At 22.3% G+C, this 21,814-nt stretch overlaps 2 protein-coding genes across 5 annotated transcripts in view; one reads left to right on the forward strand and one right to left on the reverse strand.

The window, feature by feature from the left end:
- The window catches only part of Nrx-1 (neurexin 1), a 400,360-nt gene that overhangs the window by 41,822 nt on the left and 336,724 nt on the right, over positions 1-21,814 (reverse strand). For all 4 annotated transcript variants that reach the window (XM_031915441.2, XM_086915817.1, XM_086915818.1 and 1 more), the window contains 3 exons: positions 14,010-14,303; positions 11,801-11,979; positions 10,338-10,509 (listed from right to left, as the gene is read on the reverse strand). In XM_031915441.2, coding sequence (XP_031771301.1) covers positions 10,338-10,509; positions 11,801-11,979; positions 14,010-14,303 — 645 coding nt within the window. The remainder of the gene's footprint in view (positions 1-10,337; positions 10,510-11,800; positions 11,980-14,009; positions 14,304-21,814) is intronic.
- On the forward strand, positions 16,044-17,511 carry LOC100868786 (secapin). The gene is made up of 2 exons (XM_086915844.1): positions 16,044-16,538; positions 16,999-17,511. Exon 2 carries the CDS (start codon positions 17,060-17,062, stop codon positions 17,294-17,296), a length of 237 nt encoding a protein of 78 aa, XP_086771970.1. The 5' UTR covers positions 16,044-16,538; positions 16,999-17,059; the 3' UTR covers positions 17,297-17,511.

Consider the following 21,814-nt stretch of genomic DNA (forward strand, 5'->3'; position numbering starts at 1 on the left):
ATTGAATTTCATTTGTTTGTATATTAAATTATATTAGATTATAATAATGAGATTCATAGTAATGAGAAATTTATTTTAAATTCGTATAATGAGTTTATTTGAAAGAAGTTTGAAGAATAATATGGATATATATTTAAATTAAGTATTTATCTACAGGATATATTGATAATAAATATTCATCAATTTTCTTATTTATATGAAATTTAAATTATATTATTATAATAAATTAAATTATGTATTAAATTATATTATTGCTATTTTAAATATATTTATATTTGTATGGATTAATATTATCATTTTTTCAAGTATTTATATAAGTTCGAGCTTGATTCATTAAGTGCGATTGAAAAAAGTCTTGGAAACGATGAAATTAAAGCATAATGGTTTTGTTTGGTATTGTTACCTCAAAGGGTTAATGCGACAAAGCCAAGAGTTCTTCGTGATTAGGACGCCAGAAATAGAAAGAAGTTTTGTCTGTGAAGGGAGCCCTTATCTGCAACCCTTTTATGGTTATGGAAATTCGAGACACAAGTTATTGTAATTTCTTAACAAATTTAAAATATCTATTATAAATATTCTATAAAATAATTTTTACATATATAGATTTATAATGTTTAGATTCTAATCTTATTTTGTCTTTTTAATATTCTTTGATATAATTCTTATTCGTTAAATAAATTTAATTTATAGTCCATTTTATCATCAAACTTTAGATTTAAAACAACATTATAATAAATAATAATCAATTTATAAATAATTTATACATATGAATATAAACTTTAATATATATAATAAGATGTTTTAAATAAGGCACAAAATGTTTCACTTGAAAGTTATTATAATAATGATAATTTTTATTTCTGATTTGTAAAATAATACTAATTTGATTAGTGTTCAAAGTCTTTTCTGATATTTAAATGAATTAAAATAAAGAATATCTTAAATCACAATCACAATCTCTTTGAAGATATTTACCTACACTTTGCTGTACTTATTATTATATATGCAAGTAAGTTGATAAAAAAATGCAAATTTAATTGATTAATTTAAATCATATAAGTATACGTATTGATCAAAAGTATCATATCTATATAAAATTACACAACATTATTGATAAGCAATGGAGAAGAGTATTATCATTTCGACATAACCATTTTATCAGCAATGTCGTATATATATTTAAATGAATATCATTTTAGATTAGGTCAGGACACGAACAAAAGCTATGTGGCTTCATCTACCAGGAGATCATGTGCGTAGAGAAATGTTCCATGGTCACCATGGATATTTTTCTGCACTCCATCCTCACTTTTAATCTCGTTTGTGGTGACTTTAACGCCAGTGTACGTGTGTCAACTGTGTTCCAATATAATTAGGAATCTACAATAATGGTGTTAATTAGTTCGAAACGAAAGGGTTAAGGGTCTACGTCGAAGGTCGTACTACTTAAGGGTGAGGAGAACATGAAGAAGTAGGAGCAGTAGCTTGTTTTTCGATGGTGGCCACCGAAACTCTTTCACCACGCCCAGGGAGCATGTTTGGGGCACAGTATGGCGTCTCGAATCCATTTTAAATTTCCATAAAACAGACGATTCAACAGGGATTAGATTTATTAATTAATACTTTCTTCGTATTATTTTTTAGATATCGATATGTATAAAATATGTATAAGATTTAAAAAGATGTTTGATATTGAATTTATATCTTTTCTTCGTTATTATAGAAGTATGAATATTAAATTTTAAATTTTTGAGGGAAAATATTTTCTGAAATATTTGTTTTTTTTTCTAATAAGATAAATCTAATGAAGTTAGAAATTAAATGTACATTTCATTAGAGTTGAAACATTTATAAAAATTAACAAGAAATATTAACTGTATTGTATTTCTTATGTATATTTAATATAATTACAAGTTAACGTTAAATGTAATCATAATAAAAAGTTTTGAAGTTTGTAATATTTTAGAAAGAGAATTTTTAAATATATATAATTTATAATATGAAGACACGCAGAATAAAGTTATATTTTTGAAAATGTATTTTAAAATAAAATTAATACTACAAATTCACTTTAATTTAAATAGAATCTTATTTTTGAACAATATATTTTTAGTTTAAAGTTTAATTTAATGCTTTAAAATAATTTTCATATTACAGAAAGTATAAAAGAATCAAGAAGTATGAAAGAATAATAAAAGAATAATAAAAAGAAAACTGGCAATAAACTTAATGGATTTATGGCATTGATCGGCATTCATAATGAGCTTAAGCTGATACGAATCGGACGAGCTACGCATAATTTGATAAATTTAACTACCAGGCTAATATACTTCACGTGGAGCATGCCCCGCCCTGCTGCCTTTTATGCAAGCAAATTTATTCTAATTAAATCAAATTAGATGCATCCCTCTTCTCTCTCTTACATCTCTTTCTCCATTGCCTTTTTTTCTTATTCATTTCTCTTTCTCTCTAACATGAAGATTCTTTAATAATTCAGATATCTCTTGTTACTCTTAATTTTGTTTTGAAATTTATAAAATTGAAAAAATAAAGAAAATTAGAAAAATATAAATTGACTGTACGAAAAATTTTACGAAAAGAATTTTTATATTTTAATTTTAAATTAAACAAACAATTTGATTTTGAGATATAATCCAAAATATAATATAATTTTTAACAGTTGATTTTAGAAAGATTTTAATAAACTTTATAAATATAAAGGCAAAATAGATTTTAATAGAAATAATATATTAAATATATGATAGTAGTAATTTATAATTAGAATAAAATACTAAGTATAGTTAAATATATCAAATTTATCAAATTTAAACACATCGTGCATAAATGATTTGAAATTGATTTTATAAACCATTTCATTTTTCATTTTATAATATGTATCTATATATATTTTAGAGAGATTGCGTAATCATTGCATTCATTATTTCTAAAAAAATTTATATTTTTTTTTATAATAAAAATAAAAACTCAAAGAAATTTTAATAGATAGCATATAAATAATAAAAAATTAGAGATTGTAGATATAAAATTTTAAAATTAATTTCTAATATTAATATTAATTTCACAATTAAATTTATTTTACTTTGTTTTTGTTTAAGACATTAGTGCATAAATATATCTATCATGTAGTGTTTATATTTAATAAATTACAAAATACTCGATGTTAATAATTTTAATTATTACATAATAAATTTCATCTTTAATAATAATCTAGAATCTAAAAACTTTAATGACAGACTATAAAGTGTCATTTCTTACTTAAGACTCATATATATATATATATATCTGCATTTTCATATGCGAAAATATAATTTTCTGAATTTATATTGTTAATCATGAAACTAAAGGAAAAATCATAATTTTCTTATTTTCATTGAATCGAAAGAAAGAATATCCATAATTTATCCTATTGTATAAATGAATATTGAAAATTATATTCAGATTTTTATAAAATTTCTTATATAAGTACATATTTTATGAATAAAAAATATTTCTTTAATTAATTATAATGATTAAAACAATTACTTAAACAATTTTCTTAAATGAAATCTTCGATAAAATTGAACAATTTTTTCACCAATTATCTATATTTAAAATTTACAATATAAAAATACAATATTTTCCAATAATATTTTTTTTTATGATATTTAAATATTTTTATTTTATTTCATAAGTTTTCTGCATTTCATTATTAAAATTCAATATATGAATATCTTTAGACTTTTCCACTTATGGTGGAGAAACACCATAGACGTTGCCATGATTGCCAGGATATCATGAACGTGAAGGAAGCATCGTTATGGTGGCCATAGGAAACTCCACTGATCCGCCATTTATTCGCTTTTCAGGTGATTTAATTTAAACGTAATTCAAACTGATATACATAATCATGTGCGCATATTTAATGAAATATATTGAAATAGTTTTCTAAATTACAATAATGTTTAAACAATTGCATACTTATTATGCATGCTCATTATAGCAAATATTTATTTTAACAAAAATTTAAGTGATTAAAAAATATAGAATAACAAATATAAGAAAGGATAATTATATTTCGCATCGATGACACTCGGTTATTGAAGATATTGACATTCTTATGAACATAATATAAAATCTAGACGACTGTCCGAAGATTATTGTATTAGAATATCAATACAGAAAAATTTTTGATTCGCTTTTGGGGATGTTTCATTAGGAAACTATGAATCAGGAAAATTAGAAAAGTATAAATATATTTAAAATGTTTGATATTGGTCCGGGAAACAGTCTACTTTTTTGACGAACTGATATCAGGATATTATGGAATGAAGAGGTGAAAGGAAGCGATGGAAAAGGACACTTCAGTCGAATCTAATTATCGTATTTATTTTTTTCCACGAAGCTTTTTAATAGGATACCATAAGATTATCGAAGAGAGAAAATACCTGGGAAAATCTTTTCGACGGTGCACGTGTCTTTCACTTCCAATTTCATTAAACAGTGATCTCCGAATTGTTTGCCTTACGAACAGGATTTCAGAAAAGCGCGAAGGTTTCAACAGCTGCGCGTGGAAATATGGAAAATCGTGGAAAATTGGCAGGCGGAAAGTCACCGATCGGGAAAGCATAAACGGCGGAAAACGTGAACGATTTTCCTTCGGTGAATAGATGCATAGATTCGTTGTTTCTTCAAACGAAAGCGTTCGCGCTAAGAAAGTATCTACAATTTCAGTTCTAGTACATAGAGTATTGAAATGATTTTATTACAATGGAATAATTCTCTACGATACTTTTATTTCGTTAGAATTATTGTGTATTTACCGAATATTATTTACTTTGCAATCAGGATATCATACGTTTAGAGAAACTCTAGGAATTTGGGAAGAAGGACATTTTCAGGAATCTATCGATCCTGTGGTTTGAAAGGACAGGATAGTATGAAGTGCAAAATATGTGGAAGTTGGAACAATGTGTTTTCCGGAAAATTGGTCAAGTATATACATATAAATGGAATAGAACTATACGTTGATATAATACTAATTGTATATGAAAATAGTATAAAGAATTATTAGATATTAGATTGAATGTGAAAAGTGAGTAAAGAGAAAGTTCAATCGTTCGTTCTGTAAGGAAACGAATAAGATATCAAAGGTATTTAAAAATTAAGTAAATATGTAATTATAAAGCTTCTAAAGTTAATGTAAAATAAATAAATCTTTAAGTTAATCTAGTTTGATTTCATTATCATTTGTGATAAGTACATTTTATGAGAATTACATTTTATGTCGTCATAATGACGAAAAGATATTTTATATTTCTATTGTCCGAGTTTAAACTTAATAGTATCTAAGAAATTAAACAATTATCATACAATTAATATTATAGATTCATAAATATACATAAAAATATTAAATCATACAAATGTCTCAATTGTATCTAATGTACTGTGTTAAATTTCTCATAAATTTTACATCACTATTTAATTTTTCATTCTTCATAGTAGACTTCAAAAGACTTATTTTCGTTTTAATGAAATTTTTTTTCCCTCATATTCTTCCATTTAAAAAATGAACATTCCTTAAATAAAAGGAAAGACAATATAAAGCAAGAAATAAACGACAAACAAAGATTTTTATAATGGATTATTCATTAATTTTTTAATTATTCGAAGGAAGCTGATTTCTCAACAAGAAAATTCACGGGTGACCAATGAGTGAAATTCCAGATCTTACTGGAATTTAGACGGCATACCCTCGAGAAATTTAATTGCCTTGAAGAATTTACGGCCGACAGAAGAAACTAAGGAGGAAAAAGGTCATCGTGAAATTAAGTGAGAAGTGACCGTTTAATGAGCGCGCCAATTATCTCCATCTCGGCTATTGGGACCACAGTAAAACGATAGAGGTGAACTTTTCTTGATGAGTCTCCGTTCGACATTTATTTATTTAATGAAGTTCTTACAATTTATCGAGAAGGAATGCGAAATATTCAAGCCATTAATAAACATACAGGATGTTTTGTAATCGTAGAATTAAAAATAAATTAAGAATAAATCTATTTGGAAAAATGGAAGATTTCATTTTTGAGGAAATTCGGTGAATTATATTTCAATTTTGTGGATTTCGAAGTAGATTAATATCTTGATTTATATTAAGATAATTATATCCAATTTCTTTATAATAATAGAAATTTAAAACGAAGAAATTCTTTTGTGAATTTATGTATAATTTTATTTTTATGAATTAAACATTTTATTTATCTGTTAATTGATAAGATAAATAATAGAAAGACAAGAAAATTAATTTGCGAAGATTGAAATTAAAATTAAAGTACAAAATAAAGTGTTTAATCAGAAAGAGGAATAATAATAAATTCTATACGTGTAATTTATTCTTATAAAAATATGAATTTTAAAGAATCTAAAAAATTCTATATAATTTATATTTAGAAAAATTAGAATTTCAAAAACTTAAAATTAAAAAATAATTTTCTCTCAGTTATTTTATCGAATTACATATTCTTTTTTTTTTTCAAACGACATTCCATTCTTTCGTATAAAAATAAAAAGAGTTCTTTCAAAAATAACTCTGGATTCTATACCTTCCTAAGCTATTTCAGATTCTTTCTAAACTATCTGATTGTTCGATAAGATATAATTCGAGCAGATTGCAAAAAGGAAAATAGAAATTTTGAGAAATATATCGCCAACAACAGTCAAATTCCATTTACAAATCCGTTTTCGTGTCAGAACTTTTATACAGCTAAATCTATCGGAAAAAGAATGAAATACAAAACCACCGAGTAACAGAGTAGCAGGAAAACGAGAAATTAGGTAAAGTTCAAAAGAAAAAAGTCTCAGAAAAAAGTGAAACCAAATTAACTGTCCTTCTCTGCCAGGATTTCAGAAAATAAAAGAAGACACGTTTCACGAAAATTCTAGAACCTATCGTACGATTTTCCAACAGCGAGGAAAATAATTATAAAAGAAAATAAATTTTTGAATGCTATGTAGGCTTACTATAAAGTTCGATGAATACAGTTAATTACTGGTAATTTATTATCTTTGATAGTTTTTCAAAAGATTAAGATATTAGGGGACAACATTATTCATTTGTTAATTTGATGAGCATAAAAAATTGGGTCTATTCATAAGATAAAAAAAGCTTCGTTAGGGAACAGGGATGGAGTAGGTTGTTAGAAAACGCTAGCAAGTTAACGGACGAGCCGTTGAAATTCAGTGACAACGATTTATGTGGGCAAGGGTTAAAAACTCACAAGCCAATTAACATGCCCTCAAGAGATAGGAAAGCAGAAAAGTTCCGTAGGTATGTTTCTGAAGGAACTTTGGAGGAACCATGCTGTATGGGTTTCTTCCGTTTCAATGGCTACTGCCTCAACTTGAATAAGTTAAAACAAATTTCTAATTTTTATTATATATATAATATTTGAATTCTGAATTTATATTCAGAAATATGCATCATTATTTACATTGAATTTTTTTAATTGTATTAGATTTTTCTTTTCAAATGATTATTTTTTATTGTTTAATATAAAATAAGATTGAAATTCTTTTTATTGATTATTTATAGAAACATATATTGTTATAATAGATTATTAAGTTTTATAATTCTTTGAAAAAATTGATTAATTTTAAAGATTTTAGCAGTTGTAATGTTTGATTAAAATTTGTTAAACTTTTTTTTTTTTTAATAGAAGAGGGATTAATATTAAAATGTGATTTAATAAAAAAAATTGTTACAGTTATAATTTTATATAAAATTCTTAAGATAATTTTTTTAAGACTAATTATATAAGTCCTTTTAGAAATCAAGCTCATTCCAACTGTATTTTTTATTTTCCAAATTGGAGTGTAAAAAATCAAAATATATATATGTAATTAGTACAGTATATTAGTATATTATAACTCTTCAGAAAATAAATAATTTATCTTAATTCATTTATCAATCATCATTTATCAATTTTTATGAGATTCATATAAGTATATATATTTAATTTTTTAAATATATAAAATTAAAGAATTGATTTTTCTAATTTTAAGTAAATATTAAAAAATTGTATAATGAAGCAAAGCAATAGAAATTGATATTATAATATTTCATTCTCGCAATAACGAGCATCAGAAAAAAGTGAAAGCTAATTATTGAGTCCTAAGAAGCAGGGCAACAGAAATATGACAGAGGTACTTTCCAAAAGTGTCTTTGGTCCCACCGGTAAGGGCTTATCCTTTAATTAATTTACCTTTCTTAATACCTTGCTAAATTTTTCTGAAAACATGAAAATTCCTTAATACTTTTTACTTTCATATTTTCCCCATGATCAATATAATATAATATCATTAGTAATATTAATGAATTGATTATTTTTAACTTAAGATTCTTCAAATAAAATTTTTTCATTAAGATTAATATACTTTCAAAGTAAATAAAAAGAAATTTTTTACTTAATTTTTTATTATCAATTTAATTTTCATTTTATTATTAAATAGATATTATATAAAAATATTTTATTATTATTTTATTATACTATTAATATAATTATTAATTACAAAATTTAATTTATTACTATTGTGCAATTATTGAAAATGTTATTGTCAATTAATTGACTATTAAATTATATATTTGCTAAACTATATCATAAAAGTTCAAGAAAAAGCAAATATTCAAATTTAATTAATATTGCTCTATGTAAAATTTCTACTTAATTCTATAGAAATGTAATTTCTGTAGAATCTTTCTAACAAATGTTTCAATCATTTATTCTTCAAATAAATGTAATAGATTCTTAACAAATTATTCTAACAATTACAATTTGTTAAATGCTTCTCGATTATTCTCAACAATCATAATCAATTTCCCACGACATGAACGTTCAGCATACCATCAATGCCCACGAAAACAGTGAGAACTCATGGGATCGTTCACCCTACCTACGTCATCAGTTTCCCACGGTTCTGCAACCATGAATCGTAAGAGGGAACTTTATAAAAGGGACTCAGAAACTTCAGTTCCATTCAGTTGATCTTCGGCAATCGTATTGTTAATATATATTTTATACTGTGTACTATTGCTCTTAAAATATTTTATCTAGAATTTTGAAAATTTTAAAGTTTTATCATTTTTGTGTTTATCATTTTTGTGCCTTTTATAGGATAAATAAATTAGATTGTGTTTATGATTTTAACAATATTCGTGTGAAATTTGTCGTTTTAAAAAATAAATTTTTCGTTAAAAAAATTGTGTGGAATTTCAAAAGTGTACATATTATATATCTTAAAAAATATTATAGTAATGAAATATTAAGAAGAATAAAATATTTTTTCGAAAGTATATATTTAGTTGCTATATTTTAAGTTGTAAGAAGAAATTTAACTTATAACTTTTTTATATTTAAATTTGATTATTTTAACATGATAAATTTTATTCTTAATGTTTTATACGTTATTCTTAATGTTTTTCGTGTTGTTAAAAATATGTGTGTTATTATTACATGCAAGATTTAACTTTTTATTTATTGTATATACACTATTGTGTATAGATATTTGACTATTTATATGTTATTACGTATTATTTATTGGAAATATATTTGTATAATAATATATAGAATATAAGTATTATTAATATAAAAAATTGAAGTAAATGTAGATATAAAATGTAGATATAAAAAGATATAAAAAGACAGAAAATATTAATTGAGATAAATTTGAGATAATGTTCTAAGTATATTATTTAATATACTTAAAACATACAATTATTTAATTACAAGATATTAATATAGGTACTTAAAATTGCAATGATTTCCACAATTACTAGATTAAAATTAATCAAAAAAAAAAAAAAGAAATTGATAGAGAAGCAAAAGTGAAGTGTATCAAATCAAAATTTTAGAAGATTTATAATTTAAATTCAAGAAGTTATATATTAAAAAGTTAAATTATAGAAGTTACATAAAACATGTTATTATTCATTCAATAATGGATTTAAATTATAATTTAAATTTATTAAAAATTAAATCTGTGTAATTAAAAACTTTGGTCAAAACTAAGCAAGTTCACAATTGTATTTGTTTTATATATTTTTATATATAATCGATTTATTATTGCAAAAATTAGATAAATCTAATGCGTTTATAATAACTTTTGGATATAATCTTTGAGAAGAAGAATTAAAATATGTCTAGGATTTAATTTAATTTTATTCAATTTCTCATAATTTTCAAAATTTGTTTGATTTTTTCACCAAAATCTTTAATTAAACAATATGCAATCATTATCGTTGCTTTGACGTAAAAACGAAGATAAAAATAAAGGTGATCACTTACCGGATGGATGATTGGATTGCAAGTTGTAATCGTCTACTTGTAGCGTGCTGTTCGGCCCTGTTCTTGTGAATCTTACTACATGATATTGATTGTCATTCACTTTTACACCGACTTCACCGATTGGATGATCGTTTGTGCCCATATTGTAAAAGGCAAACACATTTCCCTCCAACTAAAAATATTTTGTAAAATTTTTTTATGAAATCAATTGACATGGTTGTATTAATAGTATAATATATTAAATTGAAAAATTTAAATGATAAATTTTATTAAAAGTATTTATCAAAAGATATCTGATTGGAATTGACAAAGTAATATCAATAAAGGTATCGTAAAATTTTATATGTGATAAAGTATTTCGTGTTTTTGATTTGATTGATTCCATCAAATCAAAAGTTTAATCTAGTTCAAAATTGATTATCTTTATGTATCTTTTGTTAAATTTATAGTAATTGGAGCAATGGATATACTTTCTAGTATAATAAATAGATATATAATTATTTCTATTTTTATTTAAAAAAAATTAGAATAATTATTGTAGTAGTGAAAATTTATAATATAATGTACATATTGAATTGAAATTTTGAATAATTTATTCTGTTTTAAATTCATAATAAATTATCAATGTCTTACAAAAAATTTAAATATGAATGTATTTTAGATTATAGATTATTTTACGTATGTCTTTTTTTGCTTTTTCTAATTATTTAATATTATCTGATATTATTATTATCTTGATAATATTTTTATAGATTTTATTGTGTTTATAAAATAAATTTTTTATATATTTTCACTTAGATTTTTTAATTTAATTTTTTATATAATATTAATTTTTAAATATTATTAATTATTTCGATAAAAATTAATCTAAATTTAATAATTAATTGATTAAATAATATTTAATATATAAATAATTGAATTATATTTATTTAAATCAATAAAATAATTCATTGAATATTTTTAAATTTGTCTAATATTATTTCCATGTATTATATATATTTTGTAAAATAATCTATGGTATCTATAGTAAAAAATATATTTTTTTTATTTAACAATGATTCAAAATTATCAATAATAATTTAAATTTACTCGATAATTTAAATTTTATAATATTCAAATGCATCAAGTATTTTCCATATTGCTCTGTTGTTAATAATCTTTATAAAATATTTTCACATATAAAATTATATATATATATACAATATTACTTTTGAATTATTTTCATATTTAAATATTATACTATAATAATATTTTATTATATAAGAAACTGCATATTCTAGATGAATATTCAACGTGAAATAATATATTCAAGCAAAACTTAGAATTTTACAATTCCAATGTATAATTAACATATAATCGCTAGAATTTACATGTAAAATTTTAAAGTTATATATCTTCAATGAAAACTAACGTAATAAAATTATAAGTAGCTTATAAACTATAATCCAAATTATCCTACTAACAATTTCAATCTCAAGATAGTCGTCGCTCGAAGCAGATTCTATTCTGACGAGTACAGCATCGTTTACACTTGTTACAAAGCCCAAAGCCACGGTGTCTTTCTTCATTTCCGGTCTTTGATTCGGCGGAAAGGTGTACGTGATGATTCCTTTTCCTGGTCCGAATTCATAAGCCGCCGCTTCTGCAACAGAACAATTGCATGTGTTAAATCAAAAAAGAATTAAATCAATCAAAGAAAACTTTAGAAACTTTAGCTTAAAATGTTTTTTTCTTTTATTTTTTTCTTTTTTAGAATTTATAATATTAATGCAAAAAATTGATGCATTTAGAAATTATACGATATCGAACATTTAATACATTAAAATATTTATTGCATATTTGAATATTTTTTTAATTAATAATTTTTGCTAATAAATAATCAAAAATCAAATCATTTAATCTTTATAACATTCAATTGAAAACAAGTACAAATGAATATAATCTCTATACGTATAATATGATTCAAAATCTTTTAATAATAAATTAAACTTGAATCAATTTAAAATAGGCTTTGAGAATAATTTATTAAACGATATTTTTAAGAATAAAAAAGATGTTTCAAAAGAAAAAAAAGAAATTTTAATTTATGATGCATTAAACCATCATAAGGATTGCTTTAACTTAAAATTATTAAACAAATTTTTTAAATATGTTATTTTTTCTTAAAATATTCAGTACGTAACATATATTTTTAACATATATTAACAGCATTGAATCATTATTCAACTTGAATGCTTTAGATTTAAGTAATCAGATACAGAGTATCTCACAAAATAAGTAATTATATATTTCGTTTCGTCATGAAATCCTGAATGAAATAGTTTTCATACAACAATTTTTTATATTAAAATAGAACATCGAAAAAGCTATTAATTTTAAGAACTTTTGAGATATAAAATATATTTATAGAAATCGAATTAGTTTTAGAATTGATTTGTTATTTTACTTTTCCTAATATGGTACAAATTTAATATATTTTAAAAAGATGAATCAATCTATTCTTTTTTATGAAAAAAGCACACCTGCTGCAGCGCACCTGCTGTGCGTAACAACAAAACGAGTTATTATCATAAAATATAAGTATACTCCTAAAATTTCAATATTACATTATTATCAAAAATATTTTTAATAAAATAAATAGAAAATCGAAAAATTCAAGTTTAGAAATTGGACTTTTCGATACTTTTTAATTAAAGATCTGACAGTTAATAAAATACCTATATATCTTATAAGTAATCTTGAATTTTTAAAAAATATATCTAAAATATTGAAAAAAATTAAAATGTATGAAATGGATGATACTTGTACTTATAATATATAAAATAAATAAGATACAATAACTTCTATCTGCAAAAATAAATTAAAAACTTTCATTATATATTTGATAAGTAAATAAATAAAATAAACGTATTTCCACTCTATAGACAAGAAATAGAATAAAAAATGAATTAAAACTCTAGAATAAAAATAAATGCAAATATGTGTTTGCAGGATTATTTGTTTTCTATTCATGGCAATGATTTTTCCATTCATAAAAATACAATCACAAAAACTTTTATATAATATTTTATAACAAAAACTCATCTAATTTGAAAAGTTTTATTTCAATGAAAATTTATGTATATGTAAATCATAATGGGAATTTTTATGGAGAATTCTTAATTTTCAATTTTGATTCAAAAGTTTTAGCACTTTTTATTATTAATGAATAGATTGAAATCTGAACATTTTATATATTAAAAGTTTTGCTTTATTTTGTAGTATTACAAATTTCCATTTAAACAAATAAAAAGAACAACTTGAAACTTTTTCATGTTCTTAAAATAATATTTTCTTAATTGCTATTATCTGTTCTATTCACGAAATTTTATTTTAATTCAAACTCTTTTTTCATTTCAATAATATAACTCAATACAATTTGCATCAGATGTGTATCATATATACATTTATGATTGACTATATAATTTATTATAAGCTCACAAAATTTCATAAGAAATCAAATTGTTTTTTGATTTCATTAAATGATTTTTTATTTGATCTCGCAAGATATACAAAAAGATATACATCTTTGTAACTGATTGTAATCAATCTGTAATCAACTGTAATCTGTACTGTAATCAACCAAAAATAATCGATCTATGTAGCCATGAAATATGCATTTTTTTTTTTTACCTTCGTTACACGTTGGTCCTGTGAAACTGGTCATGTCACAGTCGCATGTATAACTGTTCCATTGTTGTACGCACGTGCCATGATTCGAGCACACGTCGTGTGTACACTTTTTGCCAGGATGCAGATTGGCGTACATATCACAACCGGATTCTACTAAAGAACTAGGGACCACCGCGTCGGAAATCAGGTTGGTGCTCTCGCCACTAAGATCCAACGATGCGAGACATCCCTCGAAACCATGTTTGCTGAGTATTTGTTTCGGTAGCTGACCATACTGTGATTTCTCCACACCACCTGGAATTAGATAAATATTGTGTCAGTCGGATGGAAATTGCGATTTTCTTTTCTTCTTTATTTATTAAAACAATTTAAGAGAGAAGAAGAGAAAAAGGTTATATTTTCAATATGATGTAAAATAAATGGCACGTTATGTAAATAATTTCTGAATGACTAAATTTTTCTTAATAATAAAGCATAACTAAGAATAAAAATATATAAAATATATCTTTATAGCTAAACTATTCAATTAAAATTTAAAAAAAATACTAAACAATTAATCCCAGGAATATTTGCCAAAATATATTTGTTTAAGATATAGGCATGAAATAAAAAAATTCAATGTTAATTAATGAATGTATAGAATTATATGTAAAATAATTGTATGTGATAATGATATATAATAATGATGTATAGAATAAAAATAATATAAATATTTGAAATAGATTAAAAATAAAACGTGTATTTGTCATAAACAAAAGTAATAAAAGAAAAAACGTGTTCATAAACTGTTCTAAGTAATCGTGACCGAAATTTATATTTTTACAAGTCGTTTTTTTTTTATAGTCATGTTTTAGTTTTACAAAACGATAATATATATTTAATATGTACTGACTATCGATACATTTAATCTATTAAACTATTTACTCTTTTTAATTATATAATACATAGAAAGAATCTTTTTTTTTAAGAGATTTTGTCTTGTTTTTTTCAATATGTATCAATAGAAAAATATATGGAAATATTTTAATTACTTTAAGTGGTCGAAACATAGAATATTATTTCGAAATTTCTATATTTAATCACAGTATGATGCAGTTCAAAATAATTTTCATCAAACAAACGAAGTATCTCGAATTTATGGCAATGGAAAGTAATGCGAATAGTCAGACGTGTGATCGTCTCGGTTCGTCGAATCCTATGATTTTTGAATTTAATTCGTGTGATGGATGCCATTTTTCAATCACGTGATAATTTAAAAATCATTATATGATATTTACAGTTTTTTTCCTTTTGTTTTTTCATTTATTCACGACAAAATTTATTTATTTCCGCTATTAAATTTTAAGTAGGAGTATTAAAAAAAAGGTATAAATTTAGTTCATGACAAAAGATCAATTTATTACCAATTGTTTGATTATTTTTACGTTCTATTGATTAATGGCAAGTTATATAAAAAGCAGAACAAGTAAATAATGAATTAGTTAACATGAAGTATTTAGAAGATACACATTGTATTTATAAATCAAAAATTATTTGCAGAAATATGTATAACTATATTTATTCCGATGATTTAATAATAAAAAATTTTATTGATAGATAGATAATTGATATATAATATATATAGAGTATCCTAAAAATGTGGAAACATAATTTATCTGAAGATTCTTGAGATTATTACAAGCAACTTTTTCTTTGACAAAAATTTTTCGTTGAGTTTTATTATAATATCATATTAAGTTGATTATGAGTTAATTAAAAACATTGGCCAATAATAGAATCTATCAAAGTATAGATAATTTTATGTTATTCTAAGTTTGATTTTATTTTCACTATGCTTTTTGAAATTAATTTAAATTATATTATAAATAATTGTAGGAATAGTCAGCATCTTCATTTCTATTTCATTCTTTATTAACGTTTATTGTAAGAAATACATAAGGATATAAGGAAAAATAGGAATTGAAATCAGTATTAGAAAAAATCATGAATTGCCCAAGAGCTTTCGCTTATATTGTTCATATCTTGTTTTTTCAGATTATGATTTTTTTGTTGAATTCTGAATCAAAGATGTAGATAGATAAATTAAATAATAATAAATTAATTCAAAAATTCAGAAAATCATTGATTAATTTCGGAAATATAAGAAAATTATATAATTATTAACATTTTGTATATATTTACCATTTAACGTTTAGTTTTGTTAATGTTTCTTTTTTGTTTTTTTATTTATCAAAGAAATAATAAAAAAAAATAAAATTAAAATATGTTCTAACATAATAAAGATTTTTCTTATCTTGAAACTTATCCAATGTAAGTGTAATAAAATAATATAATGGAGGATTCTCCTGTGACATCATAAAAATATAACTTGTAAAAATTATCATTCGTGAAACTCGATCGTGACTAAACAATTCTTTATCACGTTTTATTTTACCATATAGACTAGTATAAAATGTCAAGAAATCATTTATAAATCGAAATTCATATACAAGAAAATACAACTAATTCTCTTGGATCTTTTGAATCAAGGTTCGTTTCTTTTAACTATTTTTTAATATTATATTAATCTCTTATATAGTCCAACTGTGGAGAAAATTAATAATTAAAATTAAAACAAGATTTTGTATCATTTTATTATTTGCTTTGCTGTTAAATTAAACACTAAAATATAATATTTTGATATAAAAATTGAAAAAATATTTATTTATTATTACATTATTAAAAAAATATTGTCTTTAAATATAAATACAAATAAAAAAAAAGTATTAACCATATCATAAAATATTATTTCTTAAAATGCTTGATGTTTTCAAGGTACATGGATCAAAATTTAATCAAGTTGCCATGAATAAATTCTTTAGAAAAAAATTCTCCATGATCGGACATTATAATTTCCTATTATTTAATTATTTAAAATTAATTTGTTGATTGTATATATTAAGATAAAAATAAATATTCAATAGCATTATAATCACATCAATCTTTTTAGGAAGAATTACGAGAAATTGAAATTAAATATTAAGGAGTTAAATTAACATTAAAGAAGAATTATGAAGAACTATTCAAGAAATGCAACACGTTTAACTACTGTTCTTCTATTCAGTCTTGTTGTTATGTTTTTAATTATTCCATCAAAATGTGAAGCTGTTAGCAATGATATGCAACAACCATTGGAAGCACGAAGTGCTGATTTAGTCCAGCAGCCTAGAAACATTATTAATGTTCCTACTAGATGTCCTCCAGGTTCTAAATTGATTAAAAACAGATGTAGAGTAATGGTCCCTTAAACTCGTATGAATTTGCAAGAAGTATATTCACAAATTCAAAAAATATTTTAAATTGAAGAGTTGCATGAATTGAAAATAATTATTATTAAATAAATATATATATAAATATGGGATTCATTTCTTATAAATGGGATTTCTAATTAAATACAAAGAAATTTGTAATAATTGTGTGTAAAAAATATGATGATAAATAAATAAAAAACATTTAAACAAAATATAAGATACAAAATTAATTTTTCTTTGATATCTACTGTTCTTCAGATTTTCAGATTGTATCATTAATAATTATTTGTATGCAAGATATAAAGAGATTAATAAAATTATTAAATGTATTAAATACAATTGATATTGATATATTGATATTTTACATTTTTTATTATTCAAATTTATTCTATATAAATAGAAATCAAATCATTGCAAAATATACATAAACGAGTAGATATATAATTAAAGAGTCTTTGTATGACTTCGTAAAAATTGACTTAACGAGCGAATTCGTGAAATTTGATCATGACTAAAAAACTGTTTACTTTATGCTTCATTTATCATTAATAAATTAAATAGTTAATAAATAATAGCGATTATTAAAATAATATAAAAATAATAAATAAGTGATGCAATTATTGAATGCTATAATAATTATTTTTTTTATTAATCTTTTGTATTTCTGGTTTTATACTTTACGTATATTTTAAATTTACATTATAAAATATTCCCATATTATCCCATTCTTATTATTCTGTATAAATTTTTCATCTTATTCAGTTTTATTAATTTGGTTGTTTAAGAATTTTAGAAATTCAATATATAATAAAAAATCAAATGACACAGTAGAATCAGATATAATATTGCTACATGTTCAGTTTCTTAAAAGTTAGATTATTGACAGAGAGATGGCGTTGACTGTTACTAAGAGAATATATTTTTTAAATATAAATTAAATATTAAGTTATATAACTTAATTTAGTTAAAATTAAAATATTCAATGTTAATTGGTGCACGTATAAAATTATTGTTATCAATCTATAATAAAATAATTATATGATATATAGATGACGATATATAAAATAAAAATAATGTAGATATTTGAAATAAATTAAAAATAGAAATACTTGAAATAGTTTATATTCAGAAATAATATTGTAATAATTGTAATAAAAAAAAATACAAAATAATTTTTCAAATAATATATTTCTTATTATTTATGATATATATATTTGAATAAGGCCTTTATTTTATAGATAAGTATATTCTATACTTCTAGCAGATAATATATTTGATTTATTTAGAAAATTATTATTATAAAGATTATTTTTTGATTCTTTGATTTCCTTTTTATTTCCATTCTATTATGTGTGTAATGACTTTAGATTACTTTTTCTAAAAAAAGGATTAATTATTTTTTATAACTAATTTAGTAATCGATGCTCAAGTTATCTTTTATTTATAACAATTATATTGCTTATTATAATCAAATTTAAATAATTTTAATTATTCAAATTTATGTGATGAGTAGAAGTATTTTAATATGAATTCGATAATTATTTATAAATAATTAATAAAAAATAGACTTGACTCGAAATAATTTTGCCATTATTCTAAACGTATATTTGTCATAAACAGAAATAATAAAATAAAATACATGTTGATAAACTGTTCCAAGTAATCGTGACCGAAATTTATTAAATTCGTGTACGATTTTTGCAAATCGTTTTTTTTTAATAGTTAATTTTACAAAATGATAACAGTTTATATTCAATACGTATTGATTATCGATAAATTTAATCTATTAAACAATTTATTCCTTTTAACTATACAATAAGTAGAAAGAATCTTTTTTCTAGAAAATTTTGTTTTATTTTTTCAACATCAATGGAAAAATAAATAAAAAAAAATACATGGAAATATTTTAATTACTTGGTTAACTCGAAGTACGGAGCATTATTTCAAAATTTCTATTTTAGCGTAACTTAATTACGATATAACATAGTTCGAAATAATTTTCATTCGATGAATGAAGTATCTCGAATTTATGATAATAAAAAGCAATGCAAGTAGTCACACGTGATCATGATCGTCTTGGTTCGTCGAATCCTATGATTTTCGAATTTAATTTGCATTATGAATGTTATTTTTCAGAATTATTCGACTGCACTTTTCGAATCGAGCAAAATTAATTCAGATATCTTGAAAATCATTGATTAACTTCAAGCAAATATAAGAAAATTAAACAATTATTAACTTTTTTTAATGTTTTATATATTTTTATCATTTAATATTTAGTTTTATTTATATATTTTTTTTTATTTGTCGACATCTATTTTAGGGATTATTTTCTTTCTTGATTCTGAATGAATTATAAAAGACAAAATATGTAAAAAAAAAAAATGAAAGAATAATAAAGAATAATAAAAAAAATAAAATTAAAATATGTTCTAACATAATAAAGATTTTTTATATCTTGAAACTTATCCAATATAAGTGTAGTAAAATAATATAATGGAGGATTCTCCTGTGACATCATAAAAATATAACTTGTAAAAATTATCATTCGTGAAACTCAATCGTGTTTAAAAAATTCTTTATTACGTTTTATTTCACTATATAGACTAGTATAAAATATCAAGAAATCATTTATAAATCGAAATTCGTATACAAGAAAATACAACTAATTCTCTTGGATCTTTTTAATCAAGGTTCGTTTCTTTTAACTATTTTTTAATATTTTATTAATTTCTTATATAGTCCAATTGTAGAGAAAGTTAGTAATTATAAAAACAAGATTTTGTATCATTTTATTATTTGCTTTGCTATTAAATTAAACACTAAAATATAATATTTTGATACAAAAATTGATAAAAATATTTATTTATTGTTATATTATTAAATACAAATATTGTCTTTAAATATAAATAAAAGAAAAGCATTAACTATATTACAAAATATTATTTCTTAAAATGCTTGTAATTGATGTTTTCAAAGTACATAGATCAAAATTTAGATCGAATTGTCATGAATTCTTTAGAAAAAAATTCTCCATAATTGGAAATATATTTTCCAACGATTTTCTATTTTCTATTAATTATTTTACTATTTAAAATTAATTTGTTGATTGTACACATTAAAATAAAAATAAATATTTAACAATATTATAATCACATCAATCTTTTTAGGAAGAATTACGAGAAATTGAAATTAAATATTAAGGAATTAAATTAACATTAAAGAAGAATTATGAAGAACTATTCAAGAAATGCAACACGTTTAACTACTGTTCTTCTATTCAGTCTTGTTGTTATGCTTTTAATTATTCCATCAAAATGTGAAGCTGTTAGCAATGATATGCAACAACCATTGGAAGCACGAACTGCCGATTTAATGCAGTCCAGAACTATTTTTACAGGTCTTCCTAGATGTCCTTCAGGTTATAGATTGGTTGTCGTGTCCGGTAAATTTCAGTGTAAAAAAATAAAGTCATAAATCCGCATGCTTGTAAGAAGTATGATCACAAATTCAAAAAATAAAATATTTTAATTTGAAGAGTTGCATGAATTAAAAATTATTATTATTAAATAAATAAATATAATCATTATAATCATGGAATTCTTAATCAATATAAAAAAATTGATAATTGTAAAAAGTATGATGATAAATAAAAAAAAATTTTAAATAATGCAAGATAAGGGATTAATTTTTTTGTTGATATCTGCTGATATTTTTTTTATAATTTCAGATTATATCATTAATAATTATTTGTACGAAAGATATATTCAAAAGAGATTAATAAAATTACTAAATATATTAGCACGATATCGATACTTTATATTTTATATTATATTGAATTTATTCTATATAAATATAAATCAATAAATCAAAAATCATTGTAATATATACATAAAGGAGTAGATATATTAAAGAATTTATGTATAACCTCATAAAAATCTGTTATTTTACCGATACTCTAAATGTATAAGAAACAAAAATACAATCTCATGCGTTAGCCAAACTGTTTATTCTTTTGTTATCTTTTTTCTTAATTTTTATAAAATTTCTTTTACATAAAATTTGTTTATGTTTCTTTCAAATTGACTTTAATGATTTGTATGATTTGATAAATTGAAATCTGTATTTCTGACGATTAAAATAAATTTCAAAATCTTTCGTGAGATGAAAATCTTGTTGATCAAAATTTTTAATCAATTCTGCGATATGCTCTGCTTTTGATTTACACGAAAAAAATCTGTGCAATCTTATATATCAATTGATAATTTTATATTCACTTGTTAATCTCCTTTCTGTATTTGAATTCATCATATTAACCAATTTGAAGAGATAACAAAAATTCCAACATGAAAATTATAATGTCATAATTCCAAAAATTGTATTTAGACTGATCGGAATTGCGAATTCTTGATCCTTTTATAAACCCCACTTATCACTGTATTATCGCATTATCGTCTTAGTCATATAATTGAAAACTAAAATGACGTCACGATAAAAAACGTATGAATCTAATCT

The sequence above is a fragment of the Apis florea genome, unplaced genomic scaffold (genome assembly GCF_048593485.1).
Source record: "Apis florea isolate Af1SG1 unplaced genomic scaffold, ASM4859348v1 contig_3798_pilon, whole genome shotgun sequence".
In the NCBI taxonomy this organism is placed as follows: Eukaryota; Metazoa; Arthropoda; class Insecta; order Hymenoptera; family Apidae; genus Apis; species Apis florea.